Here is a 19974-nt window from a genome sequence, read left to right as displayed (position 1 = left end):
TGTTCATATATTGCCATTAGACATTAAAACTTCGATGTGCAAGGCCACTGTTCTTCTAAAAACATAGTTTAAATGTGTGCATAACATTCTTTTTCTCCTTTTTTCTGTTTACTGTAAAAGGGCAGGTACAAATTTGCTCCCTCACAGACAGTATGTTTCTTGCAATTAAAAACCTTAGTGAGGTTTCTTAGTCTGTAAATTTAGAGTATTGCAATGCTAGAAATACTTCCATATTAGAACAAACAAACAAAAAAAACAGCAGCACTGATAAGATCTGAGAGCAGCTGCTGACAATATTCAATACTGGGACTGCTGTAAAATAGCATTATAATTTCATCCATATCTACAAGCAGAAAACAAATCCATCTTCTCTGCCCTTATGGTGGCAAAGTGTAAAGCATTCAGATTCTGTTCACATAGCCTATTTAAATTACAAGTAGGTCTGCTAGAGCAAGACAACCTGCAAGTTGGTTACAGTGTTTAAGAAACATCAAACTAAATAGTTACCTTCCTTTTTGCTGGTAAAGTACAGATTTAATCAATTCAATCATCTACAAAATTTTCTTTATAAAATATGTGAAAGTATACAGACTGGTAAGCAATTACATTTTATATCAAAATAAGACTTCTGCAATTACTGGTATTTTTTTGTTTTGGTTTTTTTTTGTTTGTTTGTTTGTTTTTGTTTTTTTTTTTTTTGTTTGTTTTTTCTTTTTTAGATTTTTTGGTTTGCAACTAAGTTTTTCACTGGGACACATTTAAACTGAGTAGGAAAACGTTAGCTTTTATCCTTAAAACTGCTAGTACTTACACTCTTGTGAGCAAGGAAACATATGGACCTCCTTAAGACAATAAGCACACTCACAGCTGTTTTGGACAATGTATGCTTACAAAGCAGCTGCTTTAATCCATATTCTACTTTCTTAGCAAAAACTGCCATGCACTTGGTAAAGCTAAACTGAGGTATAAGCAAATTCCCACCTGCTTAAAATGGCACTGAAAATTTAATCTGCAGGCTTGGTAAAAGTTACCTCTCAGACCCCTCAATGTCAAGTGCACAGAGAAGTCTGGCACTAATCAGCAGAAATAAATGGAAAATGAACAGATGCAACTACCAATCATTTTGAAGCTAACGATCTGATTTCTATAAGATGCTTTTTGATGACTTCAGTAATCTCTGAAGCAGGCTGTAATTCAATCACATCTTCATACAGTCAGCAAATATATGCGAACTTTGAGCCTCAACTTGGTTATTATCTGTTAAGTTCATTTATTTTAAAAAATTTCCAGTACTGACTCAAATAAGGAAGCAAAAACTCTGTGTACCAGTGTTCTGACTTTCATAAATGTTCTTTTGGCATGCTTACAAAAATTTAATTAGCCTCCAAAGGACAAATTGTCTTTAGGGATTATATCAATCCAGAATTCTATTAATAATAATAGTCAGGATGAAAACTATCCTAGAATTTCACCTACATTTTAGCTTTGTAAATCCTAGTAAGTGTTTTTTAGGCCTACTAAGTAATATATTATGCTTCAAGATTTATGCTTTAATACAAGGAAACCCATCTAATAAGCTTTATGGGAAAAAAAAAGTCTATAGCATTTCTGCGTGTTACTTTTATGTATATTGGTAATTTGTATTGTAGGCTAAATGGTAATGGACTTAGTAGTTTTCTTGATTTCCATTCTATAGGTGATATTTTGACAATTCAATCTTTTACTTCTTCACATTTCTCTATCCTGACTTAGGGGTTTGCCAGCTTGTGAATAAGATGGAAGAAAACTCAGGCAAGATCAAGGCTTTCAACAGAAATGATGAGCAGTTTCTGGAAGCATTTGTCATCTTTTGTGGCTTGGGGATTCAGAATACACAGATGTATGAAGCTGTAGAAAGAGCAATGGCCAAACAGATGGTGACATTAGAGGTGAGCTCAAAAACTAGGTGATATTTAATTGGCACAAAACAGATTCTCGTATTCCCTGAACCTTGTTGATCTACACATAAATGCAGCTACTCACATGGACAGAAATTATTCTCCTTCATGAGAATCCTTCATGAGCATTTGGCCTGAAGAGTTGCACAGGAATTTTTCTGCTTGTTTCCATGTCTCCCAGCAGACTATTTTATTTGGTATTGTATTTTAACTTGACTCGTGAGATTTAGCAATGAACTGAACACATCTTTTCCTTTACACAAGGCTACCCATTGGCAACATAGCTTGTTCTGTTGTGTAGGAAGAGGAAATGGTTTAGGGGATTAGGGGCTTCCTTTTCTTGTCTGAGGTTTTCTGCGATGATTTTGGCTCAGTCCTTTAGACAAACTGGTTTGTGGAGCAACAACAGCATTATTGTAGGTTTTTAGCAATTTCCTTAAACTCCATCAAACCATATCAAGTCTTAGCCATTGAATTGGTTACTGTTAAGTTTAATAGCTAAAGAGGGCTTTAGTTAGAGAAGCTGAATTACTCAGAGGTGATAACTTGAAACTGAATGTGAAAAATTTGCAGGCTTTGGATCTCCTAACACTCTTTATGTAAATAGAGTATTTGGAGGATTCTGAATTGTGGATTATGTACCCTGTAGGCTCTAAAAAAAAAAGGAAAAAAAATCACCTCTCTCAAATAAACCTGTATAAAATCACGTTAAGTAAAAAGGTAGTAAAATTATTGTCAAAATAATGTAACTACTTTAAAAAGAAGCTGTTTGGTTATGTGGGAAATTAGCAATTCTTTCTCCTACCATAACACTTCACAATGTATGAAGTCCATACCTCCAAGTTCCATAATGGAAAAAGATTATAAGTTAATACCTAGATTGATTTCTTTATAAAATAATTTATACTTTAGTTGGTAAAACGATCTGAAACATTTTCATGTTCTGAGTTCTCACAACTGAAAAATATGAGCTTATTTTGTTAATTTAAAACAAACATTTTCTTTCAGACTTTTCTGCCAAATTTCAGTTAAGGCAAAATTTTCTTTTATGTCTGAATAAACTCCTGGAAGGATTATTATGGCAACAATGTCAGGCACATAATTATAGCTCTTTCATGAATTATTTGTCTTTGAAAGTGGGGCATGAAAACTTTCCAAAGAGAAAATCAGAGTTCTTTGCTCATTTATAGAAACTATTTACGTTTTCTTGGCCTAATTATATCAAGAAGATTCTGTGCTGTTGCGGATCTCTCCCTACATGCTTTCAGAACTTAAAAGCCCTGCAGAGACACTACATTTCATCAGCAAGAGCAATGTAAACGCAAGAGCAATGTAATGTCATGAAAACTCTGCTTGCTGAATTCTCTGTTTTATCACATTGCTCTTTTGTTTGTACTAATGGCTCCTTTTCTCTTTAGGTTCTCTCATACCATGCTTCTGCTGCTGAGGAGGAAACAAGGGAGCTGCAGGTAACAGCGGTAATTGAATTTTTTCCTATTACTTTGAAATATTCCATTGATATAACAATGAAGGGTGGTCTTTTACACAGATGTGATCCTTACACACGCAGAAGCACACACTTTTCAGAAGTAAAAATTACAATGAACCTAACATTACAATGTACAGAGGGTTGCAATTACAGAAACAAACAAACAAACACCAGAAAAATAAAGTTACTGACATACTGACTGCCACTCTTATGAGTTTAACTGACAGCAGCAGTTGATGCAATAATACTGTCAATTCATAATTACTAAGTATTGCGGAAGCAGGAAAAAAAACAACCAAAATCTTGTGAACTCTTCTTCTAGCAGTTGAGTACGAATTGTGTGTATTCTATATCTTTGGTATATTTCAAGCTTCCCAAGCATGGATGCAGGTTTATGGCCTATGACAGAAATTCAGCATTTAATTATTCTTATGTTTACTTTTCTGTGCAGTGTCCCGTTGTACTCATGTTTAATTCTGTGTTTACAAACCACTGCCTTAGGAGTCACTACAGCCATGATTTCCAGTATAGTTCAAAGCACATCTTGTGCTTAGTCTCTGCTGTTCTTTCTATTGGAACACAATGTTCTGGGCAAATTGCATCCCCTCTACTGTGAGGAAGACAATGAAAGTGGTGGAGGGATGAAGAGGAAGGTAAAAAAAAAAAAAAAGGGGACTACAAGGGGACCACATATTATGGGACTGGATTGGACAAAGCAGGGTGCCACAGAACAAGGCACAAGACTGAGGATCATGTACCACATTGGATAATTTTGGAATGGTTAGTGTCACGCACAGTTTCAACCTCAGTTCTACCACACTGTTGCTTTCTGATAAAAAGGCAATGGCAAGAATAGTATGCTATGCATCTGCAGTGGTTTCTTTTAAGGGCTTGTGTTGCAGTCCCTGTGGTTGCAACTATACTGCTAAACAAAACAACCACACAAAATGCAGCACTGAAACAGCATTCATCTCTACTACTCAACTGCTCGTGTGACTCCTACCACAATTTTTGTGCTTTTCAAACACCTCTTCTTAAGGCAGTACCAGAGCACACAGCACATGCTTTCTTCAACAGCCCGAGAGGATGAGTGCAATAGATTTGGATTTCTCTATCTTACTGTCTAACCGCACTATTTGAGCAAGTTTTACACCCTTAAGTAAACCAAATATGCTCACTTTACATCCCAACGCATAAATCACATACCTAAATTTTCATGCTATGAAACTATAGAGTAATAAAATTATTTCATATAGCTAGTTGAAAAAAGAAAATATGCACTAAAAATAATGATATCTTAAGACTTCAGGCCAGCACATGGATCTCAGTGCAAACCAATCACCAAACACTGCTTAGAGTAAACATGTCAATTTGTGGTGTTTGGCCTCATTACCAGAGAACGGACCCTGTCTTTTTTTCTTCTTTGGAGCATGCTTGGTCATGGAGAGGGTTTTGTTCAGTAAATCTTTATCCTTTTCCCATCAGCAGACAACATAGATCTCTGTAGTCTTGCTATCTCACAGAACAGACCTTTATTTCCAGTGAACCTCTACTTTGAGGAAAAAAAAACTGCCTGAGACTTAGAATATTCTAAGAGGGAAAACACATATTTTCTAATCTTTCTAAATTGGAAAAACAGTCAAGAGAAACACTCCCTAAAAGTGTGTTAAACACATATTACAGACATTCTATTTCCTGTAGTGGACTTTCCATTCAACCTTGAATTTGTGTGGGATTTGTTGCTCCAGCTGGATGCATATGTAAATCAATGGAATTCATCCCAGGGTGCTTAGAGTTGGCTGCTGTCATCACAAGACCTCTCTCGATTATTTTTCAATAGTCCTGGGAATCCAGAGAGGTCATAGTAAATTCAAAGCTGGCAAACATTGTCCCAGTTTTCAAGAGCAACGAAGATGACCCTGGTTATTACAGATCTGTCAGTATCACTCCCATTCCTGGCAAAATTATGGAGAAGATTATTCTGGAAGTCATTGTAAAAACACCTGAAAGACAACACAGTCAGTAGTCATAGCCAACGCAGATTCACAATGGGAAAGTTCGGTTTAATAAATTTTACCTCCTTTTATAACGAGGTTGCTCACCTAGTTGACCAAGAAAAGCCAGCTGATGTAACTTTGGTGTATAATCAATGGATATGAAGATGTTACAATCACAAAATAAACAAGAGAGTTAGGCAAAGTAGATTATGATAACAAAAGAGAATAAATGGAAGGCTTACCCTTATGCTGGGCTCACCCACAAAACACCAGAAGGAGGGATCTCCAGACGAGATCCTTCCCCACTGGTAGCCAGCTCTTAAATAGGTCTAGGATTGCCTTCACCTGTGCTCCTCTCGCTGACTCATGGCTCGCCTCAGGTGATCAATCAGAGGTTCAGGCCATGACTCAGCAGTTCCCATACACTTTGGTTTTCAGCAAAACATTCCATACTGTTTATTACAGTATGTTCTGGACAAAATGTCCAGCATACAGGTAGGAAAAAAAATGTAATGTGATTAGTGAATAATTAGCTGATGAGCTGGACTTCAAACGGTTATAGTAAATGGAGTTATATGAGGATGGCAGCTGGCATCACTAGTGGGCTTCCACAGGGAGCCATTTTAAGGCTAGTACTTTTCAGTGTTTTCATCTGTGACTCAGACACAGGACTTGAAGATATATTAAGTACATTTCTGGACAACACTAAACTGGGAGAAGCTATTGACTCCTTTGAGGGCAGGGAGGCCTTGCAGAGAGATCTTGACAAATTGGAGGGCTTGAAATTTGAACCACATGAAATTTCAAAAGAGGAAGTGTCAGATTCTACAGCTGGGATGAGTCAACCCAGTACAGGCTGATGAATATGTGGCTGAAGAGCAGACTCACGGAAACGGATATGGGGATTCTAGTTGATGGCAAGTTGAATGTGAATCAGCAGTGTACTCTGGCAGCCAAAAGGGCCAGGAATGCATCATGCTCAACACTTCTAGGCTGGTTGAGGATTGTCCTGTTCTGCCCTGTGCTAGTGCAGCTTCATCTTGAGCACTGGGTGCAGTTTTGAGAGCAACAATATAAGGACATGAAACTATTAGAGAGCATCCAAAGAAGGGCAATGAAGATGGGAAAGAGTAGAGAGGACAAGACATACAAGAAGCAGCTGAGGTCCCTTGGTTTGTTCAGCCCAGAGCAGAGGAGGCTGAGGTCAGGCCTCATGGTGGCTGCAGCTCACATGCAGCAGAGGAACAGGTGCTGATCTCTGCTGTCTTGTGACAGTAACAGGACCCAAAGAAACAGCATGGAGCTGCATCAGGGGAGGGGCAGGTTGGAAAAGATTCTTCACCAGAAGATGACTGGGCACTGGAACAGGCTCCCTAGAGCAGTAGTCGTGGCCCCAACCCTCCTGGAGTTCAAGGAACATTTGGATAATGCTCTTAGAAATATGGTTTGATTTTTGGGTAGTCCTGCATGGTCCCGGGAGTTGGACTCAATGTTCCTTGAGAATCCTTTCCAATTCAGGATGTTCTATGATTTTAAGACTGTTGTAATTCTTCCTGCTTACCAATGAGAAACTCTCCTAATTATATTCTAGATAGAAAAGCTCTCCTAAGCATGCTTATGCATGATGATATATATAGTTATCTGCAGAAGATTAAAGTGATTCAAACAAAAAACACTCCTGAAATCTTCCCAAAGTCACAAAAGATATCAATAACAGACCCTGTACTAGCCAACTTTCCTTCTCAGGAACCTGGAAAAGGAATAGAATCAGCCATTTTGTATTGTCTGAACAGTACAAGGAATTTAGAGTACAAGCACGCACGTGGAAAAGACCTTCCCAAAAGCTACCTTTTCTTCCATAACAAGTTATGGAGAACAGGATATTAACTTTGAGCTTGTTCTGCAATTGCCCAGAAAAATGGGAGCCTCATACTGGGAAAGTGATTTTTAATGTATAGTGTAGCGTAAGACTTATCACTTATTTTGTTGACAACTTTAACATCCATACTTTGATGGGCATTCAATTCTTATACTCTAAATTTTATAACTGGAAAAAACCAGCTGTAATATACAGAGATACGATGAAAGATATAATAAAAGTTACAGATTTTAAAATGTACTGAGTTTTTTGCATCTACTTCATAATTTCAAATTTCAAATCAAAGTTCTATGATTGTACTCAAGATACATTAAAAGCATTATTCAAAGATTTTTAGAGATGATCCGAAAAGAGGTGAACCCTAATTTTTCAGACTTTTAGCCCTAAGAAAGTTCTGCTTGTGGACATGTTCTAACTTCCACAGTGGTTGAATGTGGATTCCACCACTGCCTCATTTTCACAATCTCTCAATGTCATACATGCTTTTTGTTATAGTTTCTCTTGGGTGACTTAGGTAAGATTTTCTGATCATGCAATACTTTCCTTATTCTTTTGATTGGTGGAAAAGTGTTCATTAAATCAAAGAAACGAATGAGGCAGTGTTAAAGTGGAAGAGCTAAGGAAAGATAAATAGGAAGTAATAATCAGATTTAAAAATAATGTGAAAGTAAAATGTAGGATCTCACTACTTGTCTGCTGAAAAAGCATTTATGTTATGCTTTATCTTTTCTAGTTCAATTTTGTTCTCTTATTCTTCTCTAGGCTGCTGTAGTACCATCTGCACAATCTCTCAACCTGACTGACTTCAAATTCAGTGATTTTGAGCTATCAGATTTTGAAACAACACTGTGTACAATTCGAATGTTCACAGACCTCAACTTGGTGCAGAATTTCCAAATGAAACATGAGGTATGAATGCTGTCAGATGCTGCTTCACATAAAGAGACAAATTAATAACTGGAAAATCAGAAGAATAGTGAAAGGAACCTACAGCAAATGCATTTGAAAATCTGTATGTAAAAGCAGATAGCAAATTATGAAGGTATTTAAAGTATTGGGGTTTCTTTCTAGTTTGGTTCAACTGGATAATTAACAACTTGGTTGATGGACTAGAAAATGCATTTAGAAAACCTGGAGAACTGGAAGTGTGCTTAAAATTCTAGTGAGTTTTGAAAAGTATAGCAGTATTTCAAAAACAGCAAGACTAAATATGTAAGTACTCAGATGCATAAATTAGAGATAGTAAACAAGAGAATAGGCAGTGCTAACACACACACACACACACACACACACACACACACACAAACATATCCAGGCTAATATTATCAGAAACTGTGAGAAGTCAGTTATGTTCCACAGTAGCAAAAAAAGCAAACATTGTTTTTTAGTTGCACAGGAGTGGCATTTAAGGCCCATGGAGTAATTATATCATAGCTCATAGATTTGCAAGAACAAAATAGCACCATGGCAATAGATACAAGTACACATCTCAATAGAAATAAGAGAGCATTAACAGCTTTGAAGCTACAGCACTGTCTTTCCATTCTAGAACTAAAGAAAACTAGCAGTAGCAAAATACTCCTTATTTAAGAGTGGAAAAACAGAAAATACTGCTGTTCTTGTGCAGAATTGTTTATATGGATGAATGATAATGAAATAATTCATTACTGTCACCTTTCAGTAGGAGCTCTAAAAATCATCTTGAACAAACTAAGGTTGAAGTCCTCAGCCTGCATTTAACAGATGGCAGTATGCAGTATGCATTTAAACTAAGTGATCTGTTTTAGTGCACATGTGATTACCATATTCAAGCCTTTTGCTCTCTTAAAAGTATAACCCACAACTTTTATTACATTTGTGTAAAACATTCAGAACATACTTTCTTCCTTCCTAAAAAAAAGCAACCCAGCAATATAGTAATCACTTTCTATCATGCTTGCTTTCCTTAGTCCAATTCTTCTTGTCTTTTGACGAGCTGATATAAGTGAAAAAACATGTTTGTTATCAAAACCTTTCTCAAGAAAGCTCTGTAATTAAAAAATGAATGGTCTCCATGAAATATGTTGTTACAAGCAAGCATTTTTTTCCTAACAGTTAGCTCAATATAATTCAGTTTCTGAGTTAACAGCAGCTTCTAACTAACACAGCAGATACTAACACAGGCTGGATGTTTGGAAATACCACTATTGCAAAAGAGTGGTCAGGCACTGGAATGGGCTGCCCAAGGAGGTGTTGGAGTCACCATCTCTGAAGGTATTCAAGGAATATTTAGATGTTGTGTTGGCGGACATGATTGAGTGAGAACTATTGGTGATAGATAGACAGTTGGACTGGATGATATTGTAGGTCTTTTCTAACCTTGGTGATTCTGTGATTCTATTATTTATTTATTATTCTTCATTTTATCATCTATTTATTATTATTATTATATATATGAATAAAATAAAAAATAAAATAAAACCACAAATATTACATTCTCAAGAAGCTAGTGATTGTAAGCATTTTCTTATCTATATTCACAGATACAAGTATATTATTTTAGAACTGAATTGAGGTAAGAGGAAAAATGCTCTGTATGACAGTTTTCAATTGAGAAGGATTCGTCTTCCTAAAAAGAAACTTTTAATATATTTACAGTTAACTGTATGATGCTGTTTCTTAAAGGTTCTCTGCAGATGGATTTTAAGCGTGAAGAAAAATTATCGGAAAAATGTTGCTTATCACAATTGGAGACATGCCTTTAATACAGCACAGTGCATGTTTGCTGCTTTAAAATCTGGTAAAATTCAGGTACATTTTACTGTTACTACATTAAGAACTACCTGGCTGAATAAATTTTGTAATGGTACATAGTTCTGATTGTCATGTCAATAAGACGTTCAACATAACAGCATCACAAATGAAACCAAAAGTTTTCTGCTGAAGACTTCTGGCTTCAAATGCTTGGTTTGTTAAATTGTTGTCATGTTGTAAGTGTTCAGTTTCAGCCACATTATCTAGAAAACAGATGGAATCCACCGATGCTTTATCTGCTTGAAGAAAATCTGGATTCAGCCATACACAGAATTCAGCCCCTCAGCATCTGTACAGTGCTGTTTTTCAAATTCCTGTCCTGATTTTGTGCTTGCTATGCCTATCCCATTAAAAATATGCTGCAAGAATGCTGTAGCTTTGTCCAGCCCCTCTTTATCACTGGTCAGGTTTAAAGAAATATTTTATCAATTTGTGTTAAATAATATTAAAGGTGAGGAATAGCTATGAGAGAGAAACAGTAACCTGTCCACTAATTTTTGCCAGAGCTCTAGAATAAGTTCATAATAATGAATCAGATACTGCTTAATTTTGTTTTCCATGGGTTTTGGACTTCTGTTAACGTATTTGTACAGTGGATTGGTGAAGATCATGTCATTTTTTCATTCTGATTATTCCAAGGACATATGTACTTTTATACCGATTTAGGGAATGTAGCCTAACTCCCTTGAGTTTATATAGAAGTTGAACTAGACATTATGGGTCCTGATGCTGCCTTTTCACTATCAGATGATATCATACAAGTCACTGTGTCTTCTGCTGCACCAGTTTCCTCATCAGTAATATAGAGGATGCTATTTCTTTCTGAATACTGCACTGACACCTATGGAGAATGATTACTGTCCAAGACCACAACTTCAGAGATAACCCCTTATTCACTATACACTTTAATGTCTGTGGCCTCTCTGGATACAGATAAAGCTGTATCACCTACATAGGTAAAAACAAGATAGCAGATATAAAACACATTGTGCAAAGAAATCGCAAAGCTAACTCACTTCTTGTATTACTCTTTACATATAGAGCAAACTGACTGACTTGGAAACACTGGCTTTGCTGATAGCAACTCTAAGCCATGATTTGGATCACAGGGGAGTGAACAATTCTTACATACAAAGGTAAGGAAGTATACAGAGAGAACTTAAATTAAAAATGAATACACAAGTACACAGAACCAAATTACGTACAACTTAATTGATTTGACAGTGTGATGTTGTGCAAAGAAAAGGTCTTCGCTAAGCATTAAGCACAGGAAAAGCCAGAGATATTTAAGGAGGCCAAAGCAAAGACATGATTCATAAGAATCATAGATTGCCTTGGGTTGGAAGCTCAAAGTCCACTTAGTTCCAACCCCCTGTCATGGGCAAGGCTGTCAAACATCAGATCAGGCAACTCAGGGCCCCATCCAACTTGGCCTTAAACATCTCCAGGGATGGGGCATACACAGTTTTTTTGAGCACCCTCACCACCCTTGGGCCTCACCACCCTCTTCATATATAATTTCTTCCTAGTATCTAACCTGTATCTCCCCTCTTTTAGTTTAAAGCCACCCTCCTCCTTGTCCTATCTCTCTCTGCCCATGTAAAAAGTCAGTCTTCCTCCTGCTTATCCTCAAGGGCACAATGAGGTCTCCCTGGAGCCTTCTTTTCTGCAAGCTGAACAAGTCTGGCTCCCTTTCTTTGTAAGAGAGATGCTGAAGCCTTCTCATCATTTTCATGGCCCTCCTCTGGACCCACTCCAACAGCTCCATGTCTTTTAACACCGCCTGGGATGCCGTTGGCCTTCCGGGCTGCAAGCACGCACTGCTGGCTCATGTCCAGCTTTTCATCCACTGGAATTTCAACTCCTTCTGCACTGGGCTGCTCTCAGTGAGTTCTTCTCCCAGTCTGTTCACATATCTGGGACTGTCTTGACGCAATACCTTGCACATAACCTCACAAAACCAACTAACTACAATGGCAGATGAAATGAACTCTTTGTAGACTGTGCAGGGGCAGCGTCTTCCTGCTCTTTTTGCAGATGTCCTATCCCCCATTTCCCACATAGAGACAGCAAAAGATCTCAGCTTCTAAGTGACAACATGCCAAAAACGTGCAGTTTTGCAAATTGCTCACTGCTCATCCAGCTGTTCTCCATCTAGTCTGGCCAGCACAGAGCTGAGATCTTCAACCATCTTGATGATTCCACATCATTGTGAACTCTGATTGTTTCATACGTGACTTAGTCATGGTTTTCCAGAACTCTCAAGTAGATTTGGATAAGACATACATTTAAAATCAGATTACAAATTCATGACTGTTTAGCATTATTTTGGATTACCTGTACTCTGATTTTGATCAATTCGAAAATTACAGGAAAAGCTTCATAAAGAAAAGTCTAAATGTATTTTAATACCTTGAAACAAAATATTTTTACCAAAAAGATATTTCACTCAGAAGTTATCAAAATGAATCATCTGAACTCTTCTGAAAGTTTCTCTATATTTTCATTTTTTAACTAACAATATATATTTTTAAATGTATTAATAGTTTCAGATCTGCACAAAATGTGTTTTTCAGTGAATTTAATATTAAGTTCAAGCAGTAAACATTATTTGATTAAATAAATAGCTTGACTTAAAACATGGTGTAATGTTATTACTGTGATATGGCAACGTATCCTGATCTGACCAGAGAAGGGGAAAAGATACTGAGGAACATTTACTTGTACCTTTTTCTGGTAGAGCTATAGAGTGCTTTTGAAGCTTTGAAAGAAGTGGTCAGCTGTTCTCACTGTGCTGAAATGATACTAGGTTAGGAAAAGTTTGTTCCAGGCAGAGAATACTGAAAGGCAGTAAGCTGAAGCAGAATACTTTCCTTTTAGGATGCATGTCCAGAATAAATCTAAGACTGATGTGTAAAGCAAAGGGAAAAAAAAAGCCACAAAATTGAATGTTAATCTTTCTCTAGTTCCCTAATAGGGGAATCCAACAGTAACTTGTAGCCTTGCAGCAATTAGAACTGGTCAGCTATTTTTTGCTTTATTTATTTAAAAATAAATTTCCTGGAAGACATCTGGAGAAGCGTCATCTCCTCTCAGCAATGTCCTGGGAAAATGTCATAGGCAGCAAAATTTAACATTCATACATGCTGTAAGCAGAAATGATCACAGCTTAATAATTCTTTTTCAATAAAGACAATCACGTGAATTTTGTTTTTAAATTCCTCATGTATATTAAATGAAAAGTTATTTTTCTAGAAATTGATCTCTTGGAAGTGGAGAAAGTGGACACTTGGCATATGATTCCTTTTTATTTAAGCAATGGTGTTTCAAAAATTAAATTGGTCCTGGTAGTAGGAATTACAGGAAATGAACTGTTTAAAAATATTTCATACTTATGCAAGGGTTTTGTTCTTCTTTTTTTTTTTTTTTTTTTTTTTTTTTAATCCAAACCTGCATGTAAAATAGACAGGCACAGAGTATGAAAACTGCATAACCAAACCTCTGTGTTCTGGAAGCAATGATGTCCTTTGTCCTAGTGTGGTGGTTTAACAGAAACACTATGTACTACAGAAATAAGAACCTGAGTTTATTTCTAGCACTTGTATCTTCCCAGACAGTCAGGGTCTGTAAGTACTGAGCAAGCTCTAGTTTGGGAAGATAACCTAAGAATTTTCTCACGTATTTCTCTCTTCGATCAGGATGAACTTTAGGGGCATTGTATGCATCCCATTTAACTCAATGGGAATTTCACTCAGCATGCATTGGCACAGTCCTACAACTTGTTTTCTAACAGAAGCATGCAAGCATATTTGCTGTACGTTCCCCTTACAGTGGTCTCAGAGGAGGTGCTGGGCAGCCAGCCCATAAACCTCAAGGGCTTGTATCCTCTAATCTCCCTTTCTGTGTTTTTGTTTGTCTTTCCATCTTTCTCTCGACATTTCTGTGCTTCTTAAATCCCCGGAGGCTCCTCTTATGGCTTTTACTTAAGTCTCTGTGTGCATTCACTTTACATAGGGACCCAGTGCTGTAACCACTTATTAATGTGCACGATCCTTAGCCATACAGAAAGTCAGAATTTCTCAACTGAGTGAATGTTTGTAGGTCAAATCATAACTATAGTAATAGATTCAGGATCAGTAGCAGAACAGAATTCAGAGTACCCTGATTTAGTTAAAGAGATAAGATAAACAACGTGGGAACATCGTTTTATGTTTGAAAATAATGGGCTTGAAAATAAAGATACAGTAGCAAAAGCTTAGAACATTATTACGCAATGAGGATGAGAGGGAAACTAGAGATCCTCAGAGGAGGAATTTTATCTATTTTGTCTAAAACTACTCAAACAGCATTTTTTTTCTACAGTAAGCTTTAAATTTTATCTCTACACATTTGATTTTATGCTTATTTCCCACTGCCTGTAGTACAACTGACATCTTGTTTCCCTTTCGGATTCCATCCTGGGTGAAGGGAAGGTAATGATACTGCAGTAGTTTGGTCACCAGCACAACAGGAAATCAACATTTGGGGACCTGCACCAGAGTTCACTGAGGTTAACAGGAACTTTCGCAGTGATATCATTGTGCTTTAGATTAGGTCTCATTATTACTTGCAAGCTCAATGTAGTTGATTAAATACATGAGGCAAGTACGCAAAATGTAACACAAAACAAAACTGTCACTTAAATTCTGTTTGTGAAAAAAAAACCAAAAACTTTCTTGTTGCTTTTCCTTTTCATGGAATAACTCACTCTTTACCAGACCTTGTATTACATTCTCACTCTTTCTGTGAAGCTGGTAATAGAAGGCAGAAAACTAGAGCGGTCAGTGCTCTGACAAAGTAACAGGGCTGTCTTTTATCTGTACTCCCCCTGCAGACTTTCAGATGTATTCACTGAGTTGCACAGAACAGGGAAAGGAACTGGTTAAGAACAAGCATTGGTGGGTGGGGCAAACTGTTAAGAAGAAAAGGACATTATAAAGGAAATTATTTTTGGATGAGAATTACGTTTAATTTGATTTTTCCATCTGATGGGTCTTTTTGGTCCCCAGAAGTGAACATCCACTGGCTCAACTGTACTGCCACTCCATCATGGAGCATCACCATTTTGATCAATGCCTGATGATCCTGAATAGTCCAGTAAGTGCCTCATTCTTGTGTATGCTGAAAGGGAACCATTCTCTCTATTTTGCTTTTTATTTTTAGCTTTTGGATAGATTCCCACTGTTATACATTCCTAAAGTGATCTGTATTCCTTTTTGGGTAAGGAAAACAAATTGCAGCAGTTTTGAAATCACAGTTCCATTTCTGAGCACCACTAAACCTTTCTAAGTGTTGCCTGATAAGGGAAGCCTTGCTAACATCCTTCTGAGTATCTGCTTTCTTTGACCAAAGAAAACAAAAAAGCTTTGTTGCCATTTTCATGACCTCTTATGAGCCACCAAGCAAATCCAAGTCCTTGCTTTCATTTCAAAAAAGATTCCAGCATATACGCACACAAAGCAGTCCTGATGAGACCAAACCAATACTGCTAACGTTTATGTTCCAAAGCGAAGCCAAAACTAAGCTAAATAAGTATGCAAATTAAACTACTTTCTTCTATTATTAACCAATTCTAAGACCAGTTATTCATCTTGCACAAACATTTCAAAGCAGTATACCTCCAGTGTTCATTTCGTATCACAGGTGTGGTACTTCTGACATACTTTGTATTGCAGTGATTCTCTTCAGCTCAGAGAGGAAAATATGGAAAAGCACGGAGTCAAGTTACCATCTCACCAGCTTCAGAGGGCTTTGGTTTAAAAGTGGGATGCTGATCTTTTCTTTCTATGTAATAGCTTGTTATTTATGTAGCTTTGTGAATGAAAAATATTTCAGTCAGTGTGAGGTGTACAGGCAAGTACTGGTATCTGCTACTGTTCTTGAGTGAGAGAAGAAATTAAAGGACAAATGCTCCAAGACAGGTCATGGCGAATTCAATTTTTATCTGTGAAAGGGACTGAAGATTTTGCTGTTGCTCTGCCTGTAGTTTGATTTTGTAAAAGTCTACTATGATGACATTGCTGCACAGCTTTCTTTATGCCATTACTCAAGAAGATTGGAATTTTTATTTTTAAAACTGGAGAATCCACAAAAAGAATCATGGCAAAAGGATGACAGTGCATACCAGTATGCAATTCAGAATGATTCAGCATCTAAGAGATTTTAGCAAATTGGTGTGTTGCCTAATTTACTGCTAACACGTTTTTTGTTGTTGCTGTTGTTTTGTTTGTCTGTTTGTAAAGGGAAATCAGATTCTCAGCAGCCTTTCCATTGAAGAATACAAGGCAACACTGAAAATGATAAAACAAGCCATCCTTGCAACAGACCTAGCACTATACATAAAGTGAGTCAGAGACAAGTTTGACTGGTAGTCCTAGTTTGATGTTTGGATTGCAAACACATTGTAAAATCTTTTCACTTGTTTTAAAGGAGGAGAGGAGAATTTTTTGAACTTCTAAGGAAAAAGCAGTTTAATTGGGAAGATCCTATGCAGAAGGAGCTATTTTTGTAAGTAAATGCAGAATGATTAAAAAGTTGATTAATATTAGATGTCCAATTTCCCATGCCACGTTGTCAGGAATTGCATTAAAACCAACCAGTCTGCATGCCTGGGGCCTGTACAAACTGGTGCAGGTGATATAAGTCACTTCTAGGGATTGAATTACTAAATTTGCAGCCTTTACAACAAACTGTGTTAAATAGTATGTGTAGTTACAAAAGCGTTTCTATTCCATAGAACTCCTAAATACAATGCTATTTTGCTGTTATATTTAAATGTTTAATTGCTGAAACCACTAACTAAAGATTCAGGACAGACGTTTTGTTTTGAAGCAGATTTCTTACTGGCAGTGGAGAAAAAAAACAAAAAACAAAAAAACAAAGAATATTTAAGAACTGAAAAAACTTTATAAAAAGCTACAGAAAAACATTCATCTAGACTGTCTAAGAAAGGACAGTTGCCCTACTTTAAATTCAGTGTTTTTAAAAACCTGTCTCATTTAGTCATACTGCATTTAATCACCTTTTCCAATTTCAGTTACTGACCTTTGTATTGTCAATGAAAATGGCAGTCCTTGTTAATGACAGAAAGGAATGACAGAATCATAGAACTGTAGAATATTCCAAGCTGGAAGGGACCCACGAGGATCACCAAGTCAAACTCCTGGGTCCATGCAGGTCCACCCAAAAATCATAACTTATGTCTGAGAGTGAGGCACAAACGCTTCTTGAACTCTGAGAGACTGGGGCCATGCCCACCGCCCTGGGGAGCCTGTTCCATGCTCACTGCCCTCTGGTGAAGAATCTTTTACTAACACTCAACCTGACCCTCCCCTGAGAGACCTCCATGCTGTTCCCTCTGGTCCTGTCACTGTCAACAAGGAGCGATCATTGCCTACCTCTCTGCTGCCCTCATAAGAAATTGCAGGCTGCCATGAGGCCACCCCTCAGTCTCCACTGAACAAAAACTGTGACCTCAGCTGTTGTTCACACCTTCCCCTCCAGACCCTTCCCTGTCTTCATGGCCCTCCTTTGTATGTTCTCTAATAGTTTCAGGTCCTTCTTACATTGTGGCACTCAAATCTGCACACAGTGCTTGCTGGTGAGGCTGCACAGAGTAGAGTGGGACAATCCCTTCCCTCACCCAGCTGGCAGTGCTGTGCCTGATGTACCCCACGGTACTGTTGGCCATTTTGACTGCCAGAAATAAATGTGCTATCTGTCCAGTAGCAAACAGAATGAAGTGACTCATTTTATGTGAATCCAACAAAGGAGCTGGTCCAAATTTGTTCATTTCTGTGCGCTCTTTTCAAAGAGGTGGAAGTCTACATCATCAAGTCTTGGATGTCTCTATAACTTTGGTTTAATTTCACTTGTTTTTCTGCCTTTGATTGTGCTTGAAATTGGATATTCTATTTACTAATCACTTGGCTTGGTGGCAACAGAAATTTCACAGTACAATAATTCATAGATTTCTTTGTTGTTTTTTTTTATTTTCTATAGAGCAATGCTGATGACTGCTTGTGATTTATCAGCTATAACCAAACCATGGCCAGTTCAGCAACGGGTATATCCTTAATTTTAAGATTTCTTAAATACAAACTCAGTCCTTCAAAATGCTAAGTGTGGATTGAAGATTTTCTCAGGTCTTTGCAGCAAGATCTATGCATTTAGCTATGTCAGACTGTTATTAATTATCTGAAAGTAAATCAGGAATCTCCGTGTTTGTTTTTTTTCCCCAGCATTTCTGTGTGACTACAAGGTGGTCAGTTGATACAGCACACTGTCTAGTATCAGCTGACCTTTCTCTATGTTTTGATTGTTCTAGCTGTTATCAATGGTAAGGCACTTTGCTTTGTCAGACTACATATCAGCACATGCAGGTGTATCTTTTGTGAACAGATGTATATGTCAATGAATCTAAAAGCTAGAGTTTAAATGGGAGAGTCTTATGGATGTTGATCCCAATCTGGTATATCCTAAGGCGGCACAGGAATTTCAGGAAATGGTTTTGATTGTAGGTAGCAAGCAAATTTTTATAGCTCTCAATGTCTGAAATCTCTTACAGATTGCTGAGCTTGTAGCTACTGAGTTCTTTGATCAGGGAGATAAAGAGCGGAAGGAACTCAACATAGAACCAACAGTGAGTAGAAGAATCGTGCAGAATCATCTCTTTTAAAATGGCTTCCATAACAGCTTTATGGAATCTAAAACATTCCTTTCAAAAGCCAGCTTTTCTTTCCGTGATCAGATTCTAGAACCAACTCCTTCCCTGTCTTCCTAGCAGTCAGTTTTCTTTTGGGGTTACCAGACACCAACACTGTCACTGTTCTGAGCCAGAAGAAAAGACAGCATTATATCTTCTAAATCAGTATTATTAAATTGTCTAGGAAATGTATTCCTGAAGTGGTGCATAATTGCAGCCTATGCTAAATAAGTAAGCTTGTCTATTCCCCTAATTCGATCAAGCCCAAAGACAACCTTTAAAGTCTGCTAGTCATGCAGACAAATTACCTGCGTTATAACACATGTACCAATACCCTGCTGTGTTGAGATTGCTGTGCTTTCTGAGGTGCTGTCTTTTAATTCTGACCCCTTTGTTTTTGTTTCAACTTTAAATGCATTTAAACATTGAGCTTATTTATTTATTTGCAGGATCTAATGAACAGAGAGAAGAAAAACAAAATTCCAAGCATGCAGGTTGGATTCATTGATGCTGTTTGCTTGCAGCTGTATGAGGTATGGTGCCTGAAAAGAACTGCAAATATCTAAAACCAGAACTGTTCAGTGTAGTTTTCAGTATTTTTAAATTTCTAATTTAAAATTAGAACAAAATTTGGTTTTAGTATCCTATTTTAAAAGATTTTTTTTTCATGTATTCTATATGTTTTGTCATTTAGTTGTAGAAAGGATTATTTTAGCATTAATTGTATGTTTGGCTGATCAATGTATTTTTTTATACCATTTTTTAAAATCAGTGGTAATTGCTGTGTTCTGTGCACTGGGTATTAGGTCCCTGGGTTATGTTTTAGATTCTGCCAGTGAGATGCTGTGATCATTAGGGAAAGTCACAGACACATAATGCTTTGCTATCTACTTAAAGAATGGTATCCACATATTGCATTATGAAGAGTGATGTTTAAGAAAGTTCTATAGCATTCAGAATTCTTAATGCAAAAGGTAATAAAGCTACATATTGGAAATTTACGTGGGTTTAAAACTTCCCCTCCTTTTCTTTTCTCTCTTGTGGGACTTAAAAGCAGTGCATGAGAGCATTCATTGAAACTTTTTTCTTTCTGGTCACAAAATGCATACAGAAATACTTGGTCAGATAAAGTATGA

The 19974-nt window shown here is 37.1% G+C and overlaps 1 protein-coding gene and 1 long non-coding RNA gene across 5 annotated transcripts in view; one reads left to right on the top strand and one right to left on the bottom strand.

Annotated features, from left to right (window-relative positions):
* LOC122156989 overlaps positions 1-19974 on the bottom strand; it is a 57330-nt gene that overhangs the window by 17365 nt on the left and 19991 nt on the right. The window lies entirely within an intron of this gene.
* Positions 1-19974, top strand: part of PDE5A (phosphodiesterase 5A) — a 132609-nt gene that overhangs the window by 105114 nt on the left and 7521 nt on the right. For 3 of the 4 annotated variants that reach the window (XM_042812314.1, XM_042812311.1, XM_042812313.1), the window contains exons 10-20: positions 1753-1928; positions 3356-3415; positions 8065-8211; positions 9967-10092; positions 11137-11231; positions 15144-15231; positions 16377-16477; positions 16564-16641; positions 18136-18199; positions 18701-18775; positions 19288-19371. In XM_042812314.1, coding sequence (XP_042668248.1) covers positions 1753-1928; positions 3356-3415; positions 8065-8211; positions 9967-10092; positions 11137-11231; positions 15144-15231; positions 16377-16477; positions 16564-16641; positions 18136-18199; positions 18701-18775; positions 19288-19371 — 1094 coding nt within the window. The remainder of the gene's footprint in view (positions 1-1752; positions 1929-3355; positions 3416-8064; positions 8212-9966; positions 10093-11136; positions 11232-15143; positions 15232-16376; positions 16478-16563; positions 16642-18135; positions 18200-18700; positions 18776-19287; positions 19372-19974) is intronic. The other variant, XM_042812312.1, reaches the window with a different exon arrangement.

The sequence above is a fragment of the Centrocercus urophasianus genome, unplaced genomic scaffold (assembly GCF_019232065.1).
Source record: "Centrocercus urophasianus isolate 14NV4802_14NV808 unplaced genomic scaffold, USGS_Curo_1.0 seq_13, whole genome shotgun sequence".
Lineage (NCBI taxonomy): Eukaryota > Metazoa > Chordata > Aves > Galliformes > Phasianidae > Centrocercus > Centrocercus urophasianus.
The sequence above is the reverse complement of the archived record's forward strand: the minus strand, read 5'-3'. Positions and strand labels throughout refer to the sequence as shown.